Consider the following 17,971-nt stretch of genomic DNA (forward strand, 5'->3'; position numbering starts at 1 on the left):
ACTCCACCCCAAAGCAAGCCGTGCAAGGTGGTGGCCGTGTTAAGCTGCTCACAGGGGAACCTTCTGGCACTCCCCTTTGCCCCATCTCTCTTCACTCCCTCCTCCTTCAGCTGTGCAGCCAGTCTCTTCCCCTCCTTAGGCTGCACCTCCACTGATGCAGCCTCCAGGTCTGTTTCCCCCACATCCCTTTGCTCCTCTCCTCCCCTGCACAAGCCCCAGGACTGACCAGTGTTGATTTGGGGATCTACACCCCACCAGCCAAACTTAGTTTGCAAATAGCACCCTCCCCGCACCTTCCGACCCCACACCCAGCTCCAGCCCCGACTCCCATCTTCCATCTCTGCTAGGGAGCTCCAGGTTGCATCTGAGGACAAAAGCAGCAAACAAGAGAGAACTCCTCACAGTTAAATGAAGGCCAAATATTTTTCATGAACTCCAGGCTTTGCAAGGCTTGTTCTGTGCCTAGAGACAGCAAGAACAGGATGGGCTGGTGGCAGAGGCTGCATTAGCTCTGCCTGGGATAAACTGCAAAGCAATGTACACATATTTCAGCATTCCCATGGAGCACGACAGGGCTTGGCAACCTTTGGCCACGGTGGGGCAGAGCCTGAGACCTGGCTCCCTGCCACGGACTGCAAATCTACCTCCCAGAGCTCCCAAGCTGCCCATGCTTGCTTTCACCACTGCTCCCCAGCCCCTGTGCAGGCGGAAAATGCAAGCATGAGTGTAGCAGGGAAAAAGAGGATGCTACAGGGGGATGGGCAGCTTGGCACAGCTGTGGGCAGCCTGAACCTCTGCCATGCCCTAGGGCAATCTGGATCTTCAAAGGCTGGATCCAACCTCATGAGCCAGACTGAACCTGTTGACTGGAGGTTGTCAACCTTTGGTCTGGAGGAAGGAGGGGGGGGGCATGGCACAGAAGGCTCAAGTGACTTGTCCAAGGTTACAGCACAAGTTGTAGGTGGGGGGGGAAGGGACATCTAGGTCTCTGAGCTTCCACCCCCTTGCTACAACCACTAGACAGCCCTGCACTTTGGAGTGAAGGACAGGAGGCATCTGGGGACAGTATCAGAAGTCATTAGTTCATAACGTGACTCCCAAGAGCTTCAGTCATTCCACTTCATCAAACGAGTCATCATCCTCCTCATCCTCGCCAAAAGCCTGAGCGTTGCCTCTGGCTGACCGTTTTATGATTTGCATCCATTGCTGCTTCAGCTCCTCTGTCTCAGCTGCCAGCATGTAGGACTGCTTGGACTGGGTCAGCTGAAAGAGGTGGCGCGAGTCGCCCTGGGAGAGGTCCATCACCTGGTAGCCCAGCAGGGGGATGGAGGTGTGAGCCCTGACATCCTGGAAGGGAAGAGAGAACAGGCAGAAGCTGAAGCTCCTCAGCAGAAGAGTCTTTTCTCTTCCCTTCAGTGCAGACAGCATCTCGGGATGCAGCAACCTGGCCGTGCAAGCTCATGATACAGGACTCTGCTACATGGTTGGAGCTGGTCCCTGCAGAAGCCCGCTGCATTGCAACAGGGGATTGAGCCATCACCTACCTGAGGGGCTGCATAAATGTACAGCACAAGGGGGTCATCCTGTGGGATCACAAACCAGCCCCGCATGCCCTTCCCACTCTTGTCCACCAGCTGCAAGAAGCTGCATATCAGGCTGCGCCCAGAGATTTCTGCAGATTCTTTCTGCCAAGAAAACAGACAAGGAAGTTCTTTGCAGTTCCTCTGTGCACATGGGGAGCCAGGGTCCACAGGGGCTGCCTACTGCCTAATCCACTGTGGGTCTTGCTGGATCTCACAGAGGCAAGGTGCTGTTCCTGGTGGTGGTGCCCTCAAGCACACTCTACTGTTCTAGGGGAATGGCCTCTTTGACTGAGAGAGGACAGCCAATGCCATGGACAGGTTCATTAGCTTGGGGCAAATAGCAGGTTCACTGGCATTCTCACTCAGTCCTGTAGAAGTAGCTATCCTGCTTCTGGGCCAGGAGGCAGCCCATGGGGAGCAATGTGGTGTGACCGAGAGCACCGCTACTGGTTATTAAGTGGACACAGTCTGAGTTCACAGGTTATAAAGATTTAGGAGGGCTATAAATCTGCTCAGTCCCTGCTTTACAGCAGGAAGCAGCAGCCCCATAGCCACTTTAATGCTCAGCTAAAGTCACCCATCACATTCCTTGAACCATTCATATACTTACTTCTTTACTGTGCATATGCACAGGTGTATATCCATGCATCAGTGTCTGTGCACATGCTCCATGAGGTGTGTATCCATGGGTAGTTGGGTTGATCTGTGTGCACACGACACTGACACTCATGAGTGTTAATGCCTGTGCATAGATCTGTACTGGTGCGCCCATATACAGGGATACCTCTGCATATAATATGTTTATTATTGTGTCTATGCTTATGGTCATGTATGAAGTTTATCAAAGCCCACATAGATGAACAAGTGATAGCCACATAGGTGGATGTCTATATCTATGCTTATGTGCGTCCAAGCATACCCAGCTCTCCATGTTTGTCCATACATAAGCTGGCATGCATACATGGCTCTCCTGTGTGCTGATGTTCATGCGTGTCCGCATGTCTGTGTGTACAGATATGGCATGTGTGTCAACTTCTGTGTGTCCAGTGGTGGGCGTGGAAGGTTTTCCTGCTCCAGTTCAGCACCATGGACAGGGGCCCTCCTTTCTCCTGGGAAGTCACAGGGGGAAGGTGCCGCAGGCAGGAGCCCGGGGGCAGGGCAGGAGCCAGCCCCGCTAATAGAGGATGAGAATATGGGGGCAATTTCAATACACTCAGTGACCAGCGAGTGAAGGCAGTGCCAGCGACAAGCGAGGACAATGGTTCCAGGGGGAGAAAACCAGCATTCCTTCCCCACCATGGGGCCCTTCCACATGGAGCTCTTCCAACACCAGCCCCATCACGGATTTCTAACCCAGGACTCCCAGAGGCAGAGCCACTGTCTTGTGAAATTTGCTCCCCTGCTCCGTGAGCTGCACCTGTGACAACACCACCAACCCCTGCTCCTCTCTGGCACTTGGTGTCCGAGCACCCCAAGGCAGCCACCCATGATCTACTGTCGGTCGATACTAATGCCAGAGTAACTGAGACCAGAGAGGAAAAGGGCCTGATTTAGAGATGAACACCCTCAACTAGCTCCCACTGCCTCAAATGGAAACTATAGGTGTTTATCTCCCTCCTGCCAGAAGTGATGTGCCTGAGGTCATTGGCAAATTAGTGGCAGTTAGGATGAATGCCCAGGTCTCCATGCTCTGAGGATGAACCAGTGCTGTCCCCCACCCCTGGCAGGAAGAGGTGGAGTGATCGGTGGGTCAAGCATTTGTGATACAAGCAATGCGAGTCCAGGCCCTGGCTCCTGGATATGTGGGCAGACACAGACAATGAAGCAGCTTGCACTCAGAGAGGGGATTTCAGAGGCAAGAGCCAACTCTCCAACTGGTGTCTTTGGGTATGTTTATGCCATGTCCACAGCCTGCTTGGAGAGGGCATGCTGTCCACCCACTCCCCTTCCCACACACCAAGACAGTGAAGCCACTCTGGGACACCCCACTGCCCCTCATCAGCTCTCTGCTTCCTGTAAGCTTGGGAATGGCTTCACTAGGGCACTTCTTGGCATGGTGTGTGCAGGAGGGAGTGGGGGCACGTTGGGCGGTGCCTCCCCAGGAGCAGTGGGGATACAGAGTGGCCACATGACCCTGGCAGTAGCAGGTGGGGGGGCAGCAGCCCAGGGGGAGTCCAGAAAGGCTGGTTCCTGTGTGCCTGAGGGCAAAAGTTACATCTCACAACTGAGGGCAGCAGCATGACACAGGTCATGAAGGGAGAGGGTTGGAGCAGGACAGAAGCAGCAGAAGACCTCAGAGATGGAGGAAGGCAGGGGCAAGAGACAGAGAGGACTCACTGCAATCTCACCTCCAGGATGCCCTTCTGCTTCCCTTCCTGCTCCTCAGGCAGCAGGTGCCCTGTCAGAAAGACGTAACACGCCTGGCAGACGCGATGGAGGCGATTCGGGTCATACTGCAGCTCAGCTCTGTAGTCAGAGCACCGGCCACACACCACCTGTCCCCAAGACAGGCCCTGGTCAGGTGAGGACAGGGCAAGGGGCCCCGACAGATATTTGGAAAGGGGCAAAGGAGTCACCTCTCTCCCCACAACATGGGTAGCAGAGCTGAGGAAAGGATTTATCTGGCCCTGAGGGAGCAAAACTCTTGCCCAAGTATGGCTGGAGCAGCTCCAACCCCTGGGATGGAGGACAGGGGATCTCCTTGCCCCTGCTCACCCCTCTCCACAAGTGTTTTTTTCCCTTCAGAAAGCCCTTGCAAACAAGCTGCTGCTCTGTGTTGGGGGATGGGGTGCAAGACTGCCTGTACCCCTGGGCTGGGCCTGGGAAGAAGGAAGGGGGAGAGGAGGTCACTCACATAGCCACAGGCCCGGCAGTGGTGCCTCCTGCGTGTGATAGCATTGAACGGCTCCTTGCAGCGCATGCACATGGTCACCAGCTTGTCCCGCACCCACTGCGGGGCTCGCAGCCCCAGCACCTCCGTCTTCTCCTGTGTGGGATGGGGGACAGAAGAGAACAGGGCCCCATCACCTCAGCAGCTGTCTCCATGGCAAAGGATCCAGGGCTTGGGAGTCATAGCTATACAGGGGACTCCATCGAGGCTGCTGGATGAAGCTCACAGCCTGTGCTCCCTACTGGCATTGCCTGGGCTCTCCCCAGTCCTGGCCTGTATTCAGCCATCATCAAAAACCCTGCTGACTTCTTTCCCCACGTGCCCCCCATCTTCGTTCCAGGCTACCCATTCCTCATCTTGACCCTCCCCACCCCAGGCCTAGGGGCTCCCCTGGCTCCTCAGAGCTCCATGAGGTGTGAAAGGATTCACCCAGAGCCTCAGAGTGGGAGGCAGTGACAGGAGGAAGGGTGGGGGAGTGGGGTGGGGGCAGATTACACTGACATCCTGGGCCTCCACATCGAGTCCGTGAACTGCCGTCTTGAAGCTCTCACTCCGCTTTTCATTCTTGTCAATGGCGTCCTGGAAGACCTGAGAAACGAAGGCAGGCTCAAAGATGAAGGGAAGGCCTGTCATGGCCTTTCCCAAGTGGAGCTCCTGGCCTTTAGTGCCTGGTTGCAGTCTACTTTCCTGCAAAGCCATGAATTCTGCCTCTGTTTCTGGCCCAGAGGCTATAACACCAAGGAGCCACAGACACATACTGTGTCCTCAGCCTTGTCTGCCTGGCTACACAGACCTTGTACCAGGGACCTGCGCTACATGTATGCTTGTGAGGCAGACTCCTGCTCACACTATGTGACACCAGCACAGCCACAGCACCTTGTGGACATAAAGGAGCAGTCAGCGCAAGTGGGTCCTCAACCCCCAGCCACTTCTGCTGGCCCAGAGAGCAACTTGGACCAAGACCTCAGACACTGCCCTGCTGCTGTGGACTGGCCCTTCCCACTGCACCAGGGGGCTGGAATGCCTTCTGGGCCAACACTGGAAAACTCCAGGACACAGATTCACCCCTCGCTCCATGGTTCCTGCAAGCTATGTTCAAAAAGTCTATGGCTTGCCGTACCTTTATCCAGGCATTCATCTCCTCTTGTGACCTGTGCAGAGTGGGGACACGGGCATTAGAGAACAGGCATTGAGCTACTCTGTTGGAGCTGGAGAGGAGGGGACAACTCGCTTCCTCACCTGGCTTGCAATTCCAGCGTCCGGTGCTTCCCGGAGACCAGAAAGGCGTGGGGGAATTCTGCATCGTTCAGTGCCTGGATCTGGAAACCCAGAGAGGGAAACAAGCCTGAGCCTGAGCTGCAACAAGCCTCTAGAAGACCACATGCTGGGAAAAATAATCCAGCCTGGCTGCTGTGTGTAACAAGGGATAAGTACAGGGAGCTCTACTGGGACGTATGACCTGTGCCCCGCCATGGATGTTGGTGCCTGGGTTTCACAGGACAACTCTAGCTCTGATACTAGGCTAAGTGGGGTCAGGTTTACTCAGCAACTGAAGAGACTGGAAAGAGGAAACACCTCTACCCTCAGAGGGTCAGTAGATGGCGCTCTGCCCTCTCCTATGGCCTTCCCTAGTCCATTGCGCAGCCGAAGGTGCCGTTTTGGGGGTGAGACGTCAACTCTGAGCTCTGACCATCTCCCCAGGCAGTCATCACACGAGTCAGTGCATCAGACCTTTCGCCCAGGCCCCATCTCATTCCACCTCCCAAAAACTCTTCCCACAGTTTCCAGTGAACACAGCCTCCTTCTTCTCTTCTTGTCCTAACCTGCCATGCAGTGTTGCTGTGTCCAGCTGAGCAGCAGCTGCATTTCACCCCAGAAGTGGCTGCATTTGTAGTGCTGAGTGAAACCCAGTGTGGGGGAACAGATGCTCCCAGCACAAACCTAAGTGACAGCAGGGAACATGGGCGTTCTCTGACCTTCATGCCGTCCACGTCGATCCGCATGTGTACCTGGAATTCAGCCCCAACCTGGATGACCTTCTGCACGCAGTACAGCAACATGTTGTTGAACTGAGTGAGAGGAAGCCAGTGTGAGCAGCGAGATAGGAAACACAGCCCAGGCACGCTGGCCATGGACAGGAGCTATCCCTAAGCATGTGTCCTACAAACCTGAGCTTAGCAGCATGGGCTCTGGACCTATTGGTACCAAAGCTGAGATTTCCTACAGATCCCCAAATCCCACTGAGAACAAAGGGTGAATAAGGGCCAAATGCCCTTAGGCTCCTTTGAAAATATTCCACCTGTATAGCTGATCCCTTTTTACCCTTCCCACTCGCAACAAAGACAAAGGATTTCCAAATTATTTCCTTAGCAATAAATCTGGTGGCAACCAGTGACCCAAGGGTTACCCAGAGATAAATGTACTCTGGAAACAAGGGGGCTAGTTTTCCTGTCTCCCCTTCTAGCACCTTACATGGGGACATCCTGGATGTTAAATGCTCACACAGACCAGAATGCTCCATGCACCCATGTTCCACCAGTGTCAAAGGCAATGCAGGGACTGTGGCCCCGGGAACACAAGACTGTCTCCCGCCCAGCTAGCTAGTGAGCTTTGCTAAGACATCAGGGCTTTCTTTTCCCCTCACTGTTTCTGTCCTCCCCTGTTGATGCTCCAGGAACAACCTGCTGCTTCTCAGTGCTACATAATGCCCTATTCCTCTCCTTCCAGCCACCCCAGCCTTCCCTGCCTGGTGCAGCCACCATCTTCTCACCAGGAAGAGATACTTGTCTGACGTGGTGTTACTACGGAAGGAGATTTTTTGGATGGGCCCCTCTTTAATAAGCTCATTGGAAGGATCAACAATGTCATCTTCTAGTCCCAGTCTCTGATAGACCTCCCAGAGATTTTGGAGACGTTCCTGGGGAGATAGAAACGGAGGAGTATGAGGCAGGGGAAATGCAGCTGGCTGACCCATGAGGTCTGAGAACAGCGATTCTCAGCCAAGCTGCTGCAGCATCCTATGGGCCTGGGAGATCCTTTTAAGGGTTCCACAGGGTGCTGGACAATACTAACACTGTGAGGTGTGCAAACAACTGCACACAATTCGCAACATAAACCCACAGGTTTCAAACAGGAATCCAGTGTTAAAACCATTCTCAGTTCTTTGTAACAAAAGAATTGCCATAGTTTTTTTCTGTAGTCAAAAAATAAGTGAAAACTAAGAGCTGGCATTTTCTGAGAGGTCCCTCAAGTCTAAGAAGGGACATCTCCAGTCTAAATAGGTTAAGAACCTCTAGAACTAGGCTGGGATTCTCCTTCACTTCAAAACAGGGGACTCCAGCCCAGTCCAGACCAGACAAAACAGGATTTCCCCCTCCCCTTCTAGAAGAGGGCCATTTGTATTAGAGAAGGAACAAAAAATTTTCATGCACCAGCACATCTGTCTTAGATCCCAGATCAAGACGGTGTCTCTTTTGCTGTGGACAGGGGCAGCGTTCCCTCCAAGCTGTGTGGCTGCGCAGGCGCACCTGGCAGCACAGCATGAACAGGCCTGTGCAGCTGTACACAGCGCACAGCTTAGAGGGAATGCTGGACAGGGGTCCTCAGGCACCGAGTTCCACTTATTGGCTTATGATGTACCAGGGCTGGGCTGGGACTGCTCTTTCCTAACCTGTTCCCTCCCCAGACACTGCAGAGCCTGCTCCAGGCTGTGGGAATCAGGTGCACCTGCAACAGAAACTAGAAGCAATAAGGTAGATCTGGCACTCACCATTTCCGCAATGGCTGCATTTGAGTGTTTGGCTGCAGAGAAAATCATTTCCAGGGCTTCTGCAAGGGGAAGAGAAAGGGAACTGAAGACTGAGCTTCTTCCCAGACTCCACTCAGGAAGGTACCTTTCATGTGACCTTCCCAAGATTTTAAGAACAGTGTAATGGAGGGGCTGGTAGCATGTCTGAGTTACCACTTCTGTCTACTGGACAGAGCCAGGACCGTTCAGCTGGGCATCATAAACCTAGTTCTGCTAACAGAAAGTCTCATTCAGCTCACATGATAGAGGCCAATGCTTCTGGAGCAAGGAGGGCTCAGGTCTAGTGCAGCTCTGGTTGAGGGATGGAGTGGGTGTGGTGTGCAGGGCAGGAAGGCTGCTGGTGGAGGAATATTCCTGATTCTAGTCCCAGTGGAAATCCATGAGGTTAACTTGTACACATACCCTTCCTCCCCCTGCTGAGGACCCCTCTCACTGGATCTCTCACATAGGAATGCTAAGTGCTCAGCAACCGTCTAGCCATGAGCCCAAGGAGTCTTAAACCCTTGAATACCCAGCATAAAGCATATCAGAGCAGAGCCCTCCACTCCATGCAGCTGAAGAGAACTGCAGCAACCTGGTAACAACACTTTGAGCAGCCAAATGTTGGTCCCACTCACTAGATCCCAATAACAAGGGTCCAGTAAAGCAGGTCTCACCTATTTTCTGATTCTCCAGTTCCTTGCTACAGTGATCAAGGCAAATGACAAGCCTTTTTGAGTCAGGCAGAGGACTGGACTCAGACTTGCATCTAAAGAGCCCCTGGTCAGAGTCACTCTAGTTTCCAGAAAAATTCCCTGCATTTTTCCTGCAGTGTTGCGCCCTACACCAGAGGATCTCCCAGTGCGTGGCGAAAGCAAATAAATATTCCTATCCCTATTTCATCTGCTTGAGTGACTTGACCAAGGTCACATAGCAAGGCACTGGCAGAGTTGGTAAGAAAATGATGCCTCTCTATCTCTTACTGTAAAACAACGCCTCTTCCCTCAGACACACCCCATTTCCTCCCTCCCGGATAGAAAATACAGGAGCTCTTACTCTCTGCATCAGCCCTGTCTGGTGACTCAGGAGGCAACTTTCGGACATAATCCTTTAGCAAGAGCTCATAGCGTGGGATCCTCTGCACTGGCTCCAGCATGTGGTGCTGCAGGGTTAGGCTAGCACACACTTCCCGTTTCTGGAGAGGAACATCAAAGAAACAGAAAGGGGCTGGTGGGGGACTGCAGATTACTCCAGACACTCTGCTGCCCTCAGGTCTAGGTCTGGGAGCAGCCAGCTGAGCATGGAGGTCAGCTTCCCAGACCAGGACTATATGACCTGGAGCATCGTATCTTCAAGAGGAGACTGGAGAGGCACCTGGCTGGGGTCTTATGACCCGTGCCATCCCCAGTGCTCCTTCCTGCCCGTGACAGGGGGTCGGACTAGATGATCTGTCTAGGTCCCTTCCGACTCAGTGATTCTGTGATCACCTGAATGTCTGCAATTAGCTCCTGGAACGGCAGGGATTTCTCTGACCATGTAGTGATCAGCTCCACCGCCCTGTCGAAGTTCTTGACGTACTCGCCGTACATCTTGAGGAATGGCGCTAGCTTCTGGATGACATCCCCGATGCGGGGGTTGGAGCTCCTGCAGGTGGGAAGTGGGTTAGGATCATATCACATCCTCTCAGGACCAGCTGAGCAGGGCATGAAGGCAGCCCAGGGACATGGAATGGATTCATCAGTTCATCCCTTAGGGGCGGCCTTTGGTACAAGGTCAAAACAAAGCTCAGACTCACACCTCTGGAGCCATAGCAACAGATCTGCTTTGCTACTACCCTTTTCTCTGGGATGCGGCTGTGGGAAGTAGCACATGACATTCCTGGAGCACTGGCCTAGGCTCGTAGTGCCTGAGTGTGGTCATGGTTTCAGAGCTACTTGGTAGCATCTGGGAAAGGAGTTGGTAGCAACTGTATAGTTTCTGGGAAAAAGTGCCCACGTCACCAAAACCCTACCAGTGCTGGCACTGGACAGGATAACGGACTAGCAGTCAGGAGATGCCCTGGGTCTTATATGGGTTCACTGTGTGGCCTGAGGTAAGTTACTTTCTGGTCCTCTCTCTCTGAGCCTCAGTTTCCCAAGCATCTTTTATATAGTTTCAGTCAAGCTGCTAAGAGTTAAAGGGCCTTAGAGACTAAACTGCCCTCTCATTACCAGTACATCCTAATAGGGCACAGACAAGGAGGGCTGAGTTCATATGGGGAGGTGTGTGGGTGTGTGCGTGTGGGCATGTAGAGCAAACATGGCCACTCTCCATGCTGTATGCTGTCTGTGGGACTTTGCTCCCCCACCGCTGCCAACACAACACTTTCCACTACATTAAAAAATCGAAAATTATTGCTAAGTAACTGCATGGAGGATGAAATGTTAACTTGGCCGCCCACGTTCATGAGGAAGGTTCCAGTTCCCTTACACTGCACAGCACTCTGACACTTGAAGTCTTGATTAAGTGAGAGAAGGGCATGTTCAGCATACCCTTAAGACAATTCAGATTTGTGCTCAAACGGTCTTGCCAGAGTACACAGGCTTGCAGAGCTCTGTGGGCTCACCTGTCAGACCCCATTGTAAGACTAATTTTGCAAGTGTTTTATTCTGGGAAAAGAACCCAGGAGCCCTGGCTCTTCAAAACTCACCACTCTGCCATGCGTTTCTGCAGCTCTGGCAGAAAGAACAGGGCATGGAATTGGTAAATGGAGGAGATGTTGGAGAAGATCATTTTTACCACGTCCTCTGGGACTGACTTCCCACTTCTGGCCTCCTTCATCAGCTCTGTAAAAAACACCTGGGAAGAAACATTGCCAAAATGTCAGTGCTAGAAAGGGCTGATGCATGTCCCTGATGCTCCTTATAGCCTGGATTCCTGAGGTGAAGAGGCTTTCCCTTGCAGAGGAATGGGACTCAAAAGATTCCCTTAAAGAGAAGCAGGGAATAAGGCCTGACAAAACAGCACTACAGCAAAGGCCAACAGCACCAAGGCTACTCACAGAAAGTCCCATCATGAATGGGAAGGGAGGAACAAGCTGAAGGGACTGGGGTGACAAGGATGAAGGGATATTTTAGGGAGTAATAAGATTTTCTGAAATGGAGACACAAGCATGTCCTGGAGGGTGATGCTCCCAAAGAGATGTAGAGCTATGGGAGATACAGCACAGGGCAGGAAGATGGCTGAAGAGAAGGCAGGGACAGAGAGGCCACCCTGAGGGGGGATGGAGCTGTATGGAATGGGTTGCTCACATGGTCCCTTAAGAGATCGAATGAATTTGTCTGGCAGCAGAGTTAGCATGCTCAGTGAGTGATAGGGAGAAATGCCCGTCTGTCAATCAGCACTCATCAGGTCACTGGTATGGGCTCAGGGTGGGGTAGAACATGGCCTGGCTGCACTACTTGAGTAGAAAAGACAAGCTGAGCTAACACCAAAATTAATATGATGGGGCGCTTAAGACTTTCCGTGAAAGTGATGGTGGTGAATTGGGGTACTTTTCCATGAAGGGATGCCCCTGGGTGAACTGTGGGCCAGGTCTTAGCTGTTCTACATGTAACTGTAAGTTTCCTTATCTCTTTGGGCCTAAATGTTAGGTCAAGTGACAGCTAGACCATAGGCTTATTGCCCTCCAGCTGCATCCTAGATCCTCTGCTGACCTGGTCAAGGAGATGAAGGCGACTGACGTAGGCTTGCTCTGTTTCCAGCAGCTCCAATGCAATTTTCTTTTCTTCTGGGTCCTGTAGGTATAGCAAAGGGAGAAGTAGGTTTGGCCGTGCAGGTAGGAACCCTGGTCATGTGCTCTCTGCACCAAAGCCAGCCTCCTGCAAGCCACTGGAGTAGTCTGAATTCGTTTCAGTAACTCTGAGGCAATTAAGGTCCACCTGCTGGCATCCAGTAACCCACATAACTGGCCTGAAACCAAGGCAGTCCTACTCACCAACACTGCAGACAGGCAGGGATGCGAGGGCTTGGTATGACTGACTAATCTAAAATGGCCAAGCTTTCTGTAAACAATGGGTTTAGATCCCAGCTGGGCTGAGGCAGCCTTCCCGAGGAGAGATCCAGGCGTTTTATCTTTAAGGGAATGGGGGTCCTTTGGACAAGGCTTTAAAAAAGCAGCATCCTACTCACAAAGGCTAAAGATCTTTTAAAAAGCACAAGGGTCCTTCACCACAAGTCTCCCCCATGTCTGCTGTATGCTCAGGGTAGCTGCCTTTCAGCAGTGCTACATAACCAGTGGGACACCTGGAAAAGCAAAGGGCCACAGGAACAAGTGCTATTCTGTGTCCAACCTCTTGCCAATGGACTCTCATTCTACTTCCTGCACCTCCCAGGAGATAATACATCACCTGACTTTTTTTCCACAGCGGTTTTCAGGCCATTATGCTGCCTTCATGATTATCAGCTAAGTGGAATGTGGAGAGAAGGTTCATGCAGGAAGCAAAACCACATCACTCTCAGTGGATCCTCAGTTCCTTTCTCATCAAACAGCAATGAAGAAGCTGTCACAGGGCTGACCAAGGAAGGATGGGAGGGAGGGCTGGGGGTCAGGACATCTGGGTTCTCTTTGAGTCTTATTGTGTGGCTCTCTTCCCCTCTTTTGGCCTCAGTTCCCCATTGTAAAATAGAGGTAGTGATACTACTACCTCTAGTAGGGAGATGAGGATTAACTCACTGCGATCCATACAGCGCATTGGTAGTTCTTGACTGCAAACTGCAATAGAAATGCAGCACCAGCCCCTCCATTAATGTACAGTGGTGCAGCACCGCAGAAGCCAATGCAACCATCCTGGGTTACTCACCCTGAGCTTCTGGCCTGCAGAATGCTGTTATACTAGGGGAACTGACATCCCAATTAATTAGAAGTTGCTCCTTTATAGCGCCTTATACCTGAAGGCCTCCAGACAAAGCCCTGGCCCAGCCTGTGGCATCTGGGTCCTTGGAGCATACCAGGGCAGCGGCATGCACTGTTCACTTTTAGGGTGAGATTTCAAGAGCACTGACACCCAGAAGCTCCTGCCAGGGTCAGAAGGAACTGTGGATTTTTCAGCAATGTCTGGCTACTTCTCCAGTTGCCTCTGTAAGGATCAGGCCCTGGGTTCTGAAAAGATCAGCCTTGCTAAAAACGAAACTGGGACTGAGAGAAGGGAAATGGCAGGCCCACGGTTACACAGAGACTTGGGGCAGAAGCCGTGTCTCTAACCAAAGACCCTGAGCTGAACCTCAAGCATTAAATAACCTGGTTATTGTCGCCTTCAGAGCCCAACTTGCTGTCCGGCTGGGAATCCACACTCTGCTGCCTCCTCCAGCCGTCTCCCGTAATCTTGTTCCGGAAGGACCTCAGGCACTTGATGCGGAGCCCTTTCTGAGCCTGAGGCTGTGGAATCACTGTCATGTCCTGAGGTGGCTGGGGAGCCCCTGTGGGGAGCTGATGTCCCTGCTTTGCTCCACACTGTCCCGTCTTGGTTGAAGCTCCCCCCTCCGCCATGGGTGGCAATGGTGAGGGTGCTCTGAGTTTGGTCTGGGGATGGATCCGATCCTTGCCAGGAGTTCTGTGGGGTTCTGGTGACCTAGGAGCACAAAATCAGCAAAGCAGTTTCATTACCTTGGCCATTCTCTCTGTGCCAGCACACAGTCTTGCAGGTGTACTCCCCAGCAACCAGCTCCATCCACCTCTGCCTACCTATGGTGCCCCACAAACCCATCGGCTGCCTGCCTGTGCCCCCTCCAACCTCCCTCAGAAACCCTGCCCTGCTGGCAAAGCTCTGAGACCGGTAGAGAGCTCAGCTACCAGGGTCAGGGGCCACAATGAAAGATCCAAGGGGGCAGAGCGCTGATACAAGACACCCACAATAGCTACTATCCCTGGGGACCTAGTGATGGCTAGTGCACGTCAAATGAGAAGGCAGAAAAGGTGTTGTTGATTCATCGCATGCCCTGAGCAGTCCCTGCTAATACCTAGGGCATCCTGGCTCCATTTTATAGCTCCTCTCCCCAGCAGGATTCAAAACATGCTATGCAAGCACGACTCTGCAGGGTAGTTCACCCCTTCCCGTGGGATCCTGGCCCATACTAGTGCAGGGGAAAGGCCTCCGCACACCTAGGCTCTCCGTCTTCTGAACACACAGGCATATCCATGCTCTGGCCACATGCAGTGCTTCTTCCTGCAGACCCCGCACATCTCTTCCTGCAGCTTTCCATAGTTATTAAGCCTTTTGTGAAGCACCCCCTCACTGCAGCACACAGCCATACCTGTACACATCTTGGACAAGCATGTCCTTCCCTTCACACCTCCTCCCCAGGCTGGCAGCAGGGCCATCTTTTATAGAATCACAGAGAATTAAAGCTGTCAAGGACCTGGAGAGAGCACCTAGTCTAACGCCCTCCTCTAGGTGCAATTGCCTGTAGCTAAAGCACTGCAGGCAAGTGTCTCTAGGCATCTGCTCCAGGACTTAACTTCCCTCAGAAAGTTCTTCCCAAAATCTAACCTAAATCTCCCTCATCACAATGTCTGCCCACCACTTTTAGTCCTGTCCTCTGCAGGCAGAGAACAACTGGTCACTGTCTTCCTCATAACAACCCTATGTTTAAAGACTGTTACCGAATCCTCCCTCTGGCTTCTCTTCTCTGGACTAAAGAATTGCAGCTCTTCCAACCTTTCCTCATCTGTCTTGTTTTCTAGACCTTTAGTTGCTTTGCCGCTCTCTTCTGTACTCATTCAAATTTGTCCACATATTTCCTTGCTCCAGCTGGACACGGACCTCCATATGAAACTTCAGCAGAGTTGACAAGACTGAATGAATCACTGCCAGTGACTTACAGGGAACACTTCTGTTACCGTTTCCCAGCTGGCTACTGGCTTTTTTGCAACAATAACATTGGTGACTTTTATTCAGCTTGTGATTCAATATAACCCCCTTAAATCCTTCCTGCAGTACTGCAGCCAGTCATTCCCTGTGCATTTGTGCATTAGACGCTTTCTTCCTAAGCACAGTGCTTTACACTGATCTTTGCTGAACTTCATGGCTGCATGTCAGCGTGCACACACCCACTGCTACACTGGCAGAAACCCCACGCCTACTTTTGGACATGCAAATACCCCTTGACTTCCCCTTTCTCTCAGATACTCATACTAGTATGTATCCTTAGGCACAAACCAAGACAGGCATACGCTCTTGCCCATACACACATCCTTGTGCACAAACCCCTGGCGTGCACAAACTCACGTGCAAGTCCCATGTGCACATCTTTTCACATGTATGTACCCAATGTCCCTGCATCAAGAAACAAAAAGACTTGCCTTTCGCTCTAAGGTAGCTGGGTCCTTTGCACTGTTACACCCTGGAGCCTGCACACACCTAGTGCCAAGCTCAGGAGTGGAACTTCTCCATTTCTGTTTGCACTATGACATGAGCCACTTCTGCCTACAGTCCCCTCTTTGTTCCCAAGTCAGACTTGGTATCTGTTTCTAGCTTCCCCATCTTCCAAAGAAGCCACAGATGTCACTTTTATTTCCTTTAAGAAAGTCTCACAAGCTCAAGATAAACAAAAAATTGCTGCAGCAGCAAAATGGATGAAAAGATCAAGTCAGACAGTAGCTTTTATCTACGAACCAGCACAGTGGCTCTGTTCTCCTGGGGTAATGTTTGTCACAAAGACCAAGACAATGCATGGGAGGGATGGGAACAAAGCATTTTCTGTTGAAGGGATCCAGTTCTGGAGGCAATTCCCAAAGGCAAAGCAGGCGAATCTGGAGCCTGGATGCCTTAAGGAAGTGCTGCAAAACCTTCCTCTTTGAAACAGATGCCGTTCCCTAAGAGCGATACTCTTGATGCTGACACAAATTTCCTCATACTCCCTGGACAATGTTTGGAAATTACAAAATGAGTCGCTAGTTTCAACGTCTTCTTGAAGCCTAGTAGGGACTTGGCTACTGCTATGAGTTGTATGTGGAGTGCCCAGATCCTACAGTAATGAGGGATAGCATAAAGCTCAAAGACACAGAGAAAGATGCAGGCACCCACCAACCCCTCTTTTGAGACTATTTATGAGCATCAACCCCTCTTCTGAGTCAAGGGTGTGACAAATACAGCCTGTGGACTAAATCCAGTCCAGAGCTGTTGCATCCAGCTCGCTGGGCTATGGGCAGCTGTGGGCCGAGGTGGGGACGTCACCATTGGCAGCACAGTGGGGCGGGGGGTGAGAAAGAACAGATGAACTGCCATCAACCGAGTCAGACCGTAGGTCCATCTTGCCCCATCTCTACCCCGATCCCAGGAGCCCCCGGGGACCTCAGCTGGCGGCTCCTCCACGGAGCTGTCACCACAGGTGCGCCTCTGGTGCACTTCACGGACTCCCCTGACACCTGCCCCTTCTGCCTTACGCCTAGGCGTCGAGCCCGCGGTGTCAGGGGAGCGGGATTACCCAGGGGCTTCCCCGCTGCTCCTCTCCCGCTCGCAGCCCCCGGCCTCTCAGGGCCAGGCTGCCCCGGGGCCCCTTACCTGGGCGCCTCGAAGGCAGCCACCAGACTGGCCACGGTCATCCCCTGCCTGTCCATGCCGCGGCTCTGGCTGCCTGAGGCCGCCCACGCTCCTCCCCCCGGGCGAAGGGGAAGTGCCAGCGGTGGGGCCGGCGTTGGGGCTGGGGCGGGGACCGGCCCCGCACGTGGCCCGCGGGCACGTGGCGGGAGATGCAGCACGTGCCGCAACAGGCCAGCAGCACCCGGCGCATGCGCCCTCCTGCCTACGGCATGGACTGTCTCGTCCCCCCCCCGGCAGAATGGTATCGCTCACTACCTCCCTCAGGGCTCCCTTCCCCTGATGAGGCTGGAGGGAGGGCGACACGGTGACGCAGACGCCCCGCCCCTTTCCTGCGTCGCACCCGGAAGCGCCCGGGCTGCGGCTGTGGGGATGGTCGCCCCGTATTCCCCCGCCGCCACCCCCGGCCCGGAGGGGCGGCCGGAGCTGGTGGGCCCCGCGGAGGGCGCCGACGCGCTGTTCGTGGTGCTGGGCGCCGGCTTCACGGCGCTGAGCCACCCGCTGCTGTACGTCAAGCTGCTGGTGCAGGTACGGTGGCCGGGAGGGGGCGCACTGCAGAGGGCTGGGGTGCATCAGGAGCTGAGCCTGGCGGGGACCACTCAGTTGCCTCTTGGGGAGGTGCTCCCTGGGCCCTCAGGTTTGGCCCCTGTTGAGCTGGAGAAACCAGCTTTGGAGCACTGTCAAGTGCCACCTCCCTGCTCTTCTTGTAGCCGGACAGCGTGGCCGTCCCTCGGCCAGTCGGGGTTTATTGCGCGATTTGCCCGTGTGGCGCGTGATGTATGTAACGTAGAGCGGGGATGGTGGGGAGCTGCCCCTCGGAGAGTGGCGTCTCCAGTGCTGTCTGTAAGGTGCCTCAAATGGGGAAGGCGAGCATGGCGCGAGGGAGTCTGGCCTTGCCGAGCGGCGAAGTGATGGGACTGCTCAGGAGGATAAGAGCATGTGAAAGCATCGGAGCAGGGTTTCTCAACACGTAGGTCGCAAGAATAGATGAAAGGGTCGTGAATGAACTTTAAGAATGGATTCTCCTTGACAGGAGAGAAACATGGGGGGGAACCATGGCTTTTTCCTTGAAGGCTGGCAGAGTTTCAAGTTGCTTGGGGCTCCCCCTGCCCCCTACGCTGGGGCAGTAGGTCAG

The 17,971-nt window shown here is 53.2% G+C and overlaps 2 protein-coding genes across 2 annotated transcripts in view; one reads left to right on the forward strand and one right to left on the reverse strand.

Moving 5' to 3' along the window:
• Window positions 1–401: 401 nt before the first annotated feature.
• On the reverse strand, window positions 402–16,951 carry FGD2 (FYVE, RhoGEF and PH domain containing 2). The gene is made up of 16 exons (XM_019546226.1): window positions 16,801–16,951; window positions 13,539–13,869; window positions 11,956–12,036; window positions 10,950–11,098; window positions 9,748–9,904; window positions 9,317–9,455; window positions 8,243–8,301; window positions 7,244–7,390; window positions 6,450–6,542; window positions 5,713–5,792; window positions 5,594–5,624; window positions 4,969–5,061; window positions 4,438–4,569; window positions 3,932–4,078; window positions 1,545–1,685; window positions 402–1,347 (listed from the first exon to the last, which is right to left on the reverse strand). The coding sequence occupies exons 1-16, from the start codon at window positions 16,854–16,856 to the stop codon at window positions 1,111–1,113; spliced, it is 2,073 nt and encodes a 690-aa protein (XP_019401771.1). The 5' UTR covers window positions 16,857–16,951; the 3' UTR covers window positions 402–1,110.
• A 212-nt stretch (window positions 16,952–17,163) lies between these two features.
• MTCH1 (mitochondrial carrier 1) overlaps window positions 17,164–17,971 on the forward strand; it is an 18,316-nt gene continuing 17,508 nt past the window's right edge. Inside the window, exons 1-2 of the mRNA XM_019546165.1 lie at window positions 17,164–17,364; window positions 17,547–17,604. Of these exons, the coding sequence (XP_019401710.1) occupies window positions 17,209–17,364; window positions 17,547–17,604 (214 nt within the window). The 5' untranslated portion in view covers window positions 17,164–17,208. The remainder of the gene's footprint in view (window positions 17,365–17,546; window positions 17,605–17,971) is intronic.

This window comes from Crocodylus porosus, unplaced genomic scaffold (assembly GCF_001723895.1).
Source record: "Crocodylus porosus isolate Cpor-Errol unplaced genomic scaffold, CroPor_comp1, whole genome shotgun sequence".
NCBI lineage: Eukaryota > Metazoa > Chordata > Crocodylia > Crocodylidae > Crocodylus > Crocodylus porosus.

Coding starts and splice junctions, on each gene's coding strand:
- FGD2 (XM_019546226.1), bottom strand. CDS start 16,856: ATGGACAGGCAGGGGATGACCGTGGCCAGTCTGGTGGCTGCCTTCGAG. Junction 8,302..9,316: donor AGACAGGGCTGATGCAGAGA/GTAAGAGCTCCT, acceptor TTCCCCTTGCAG/AAGCCCTGGAAATGATTTTC. Junction 5,062..5,593: donor AGATGAATGCCTGGATAAAG/GTACGGCAAGCC, acceptor TTCGTTTCTCAG/GTCTTCCAGGACGCCATTGA.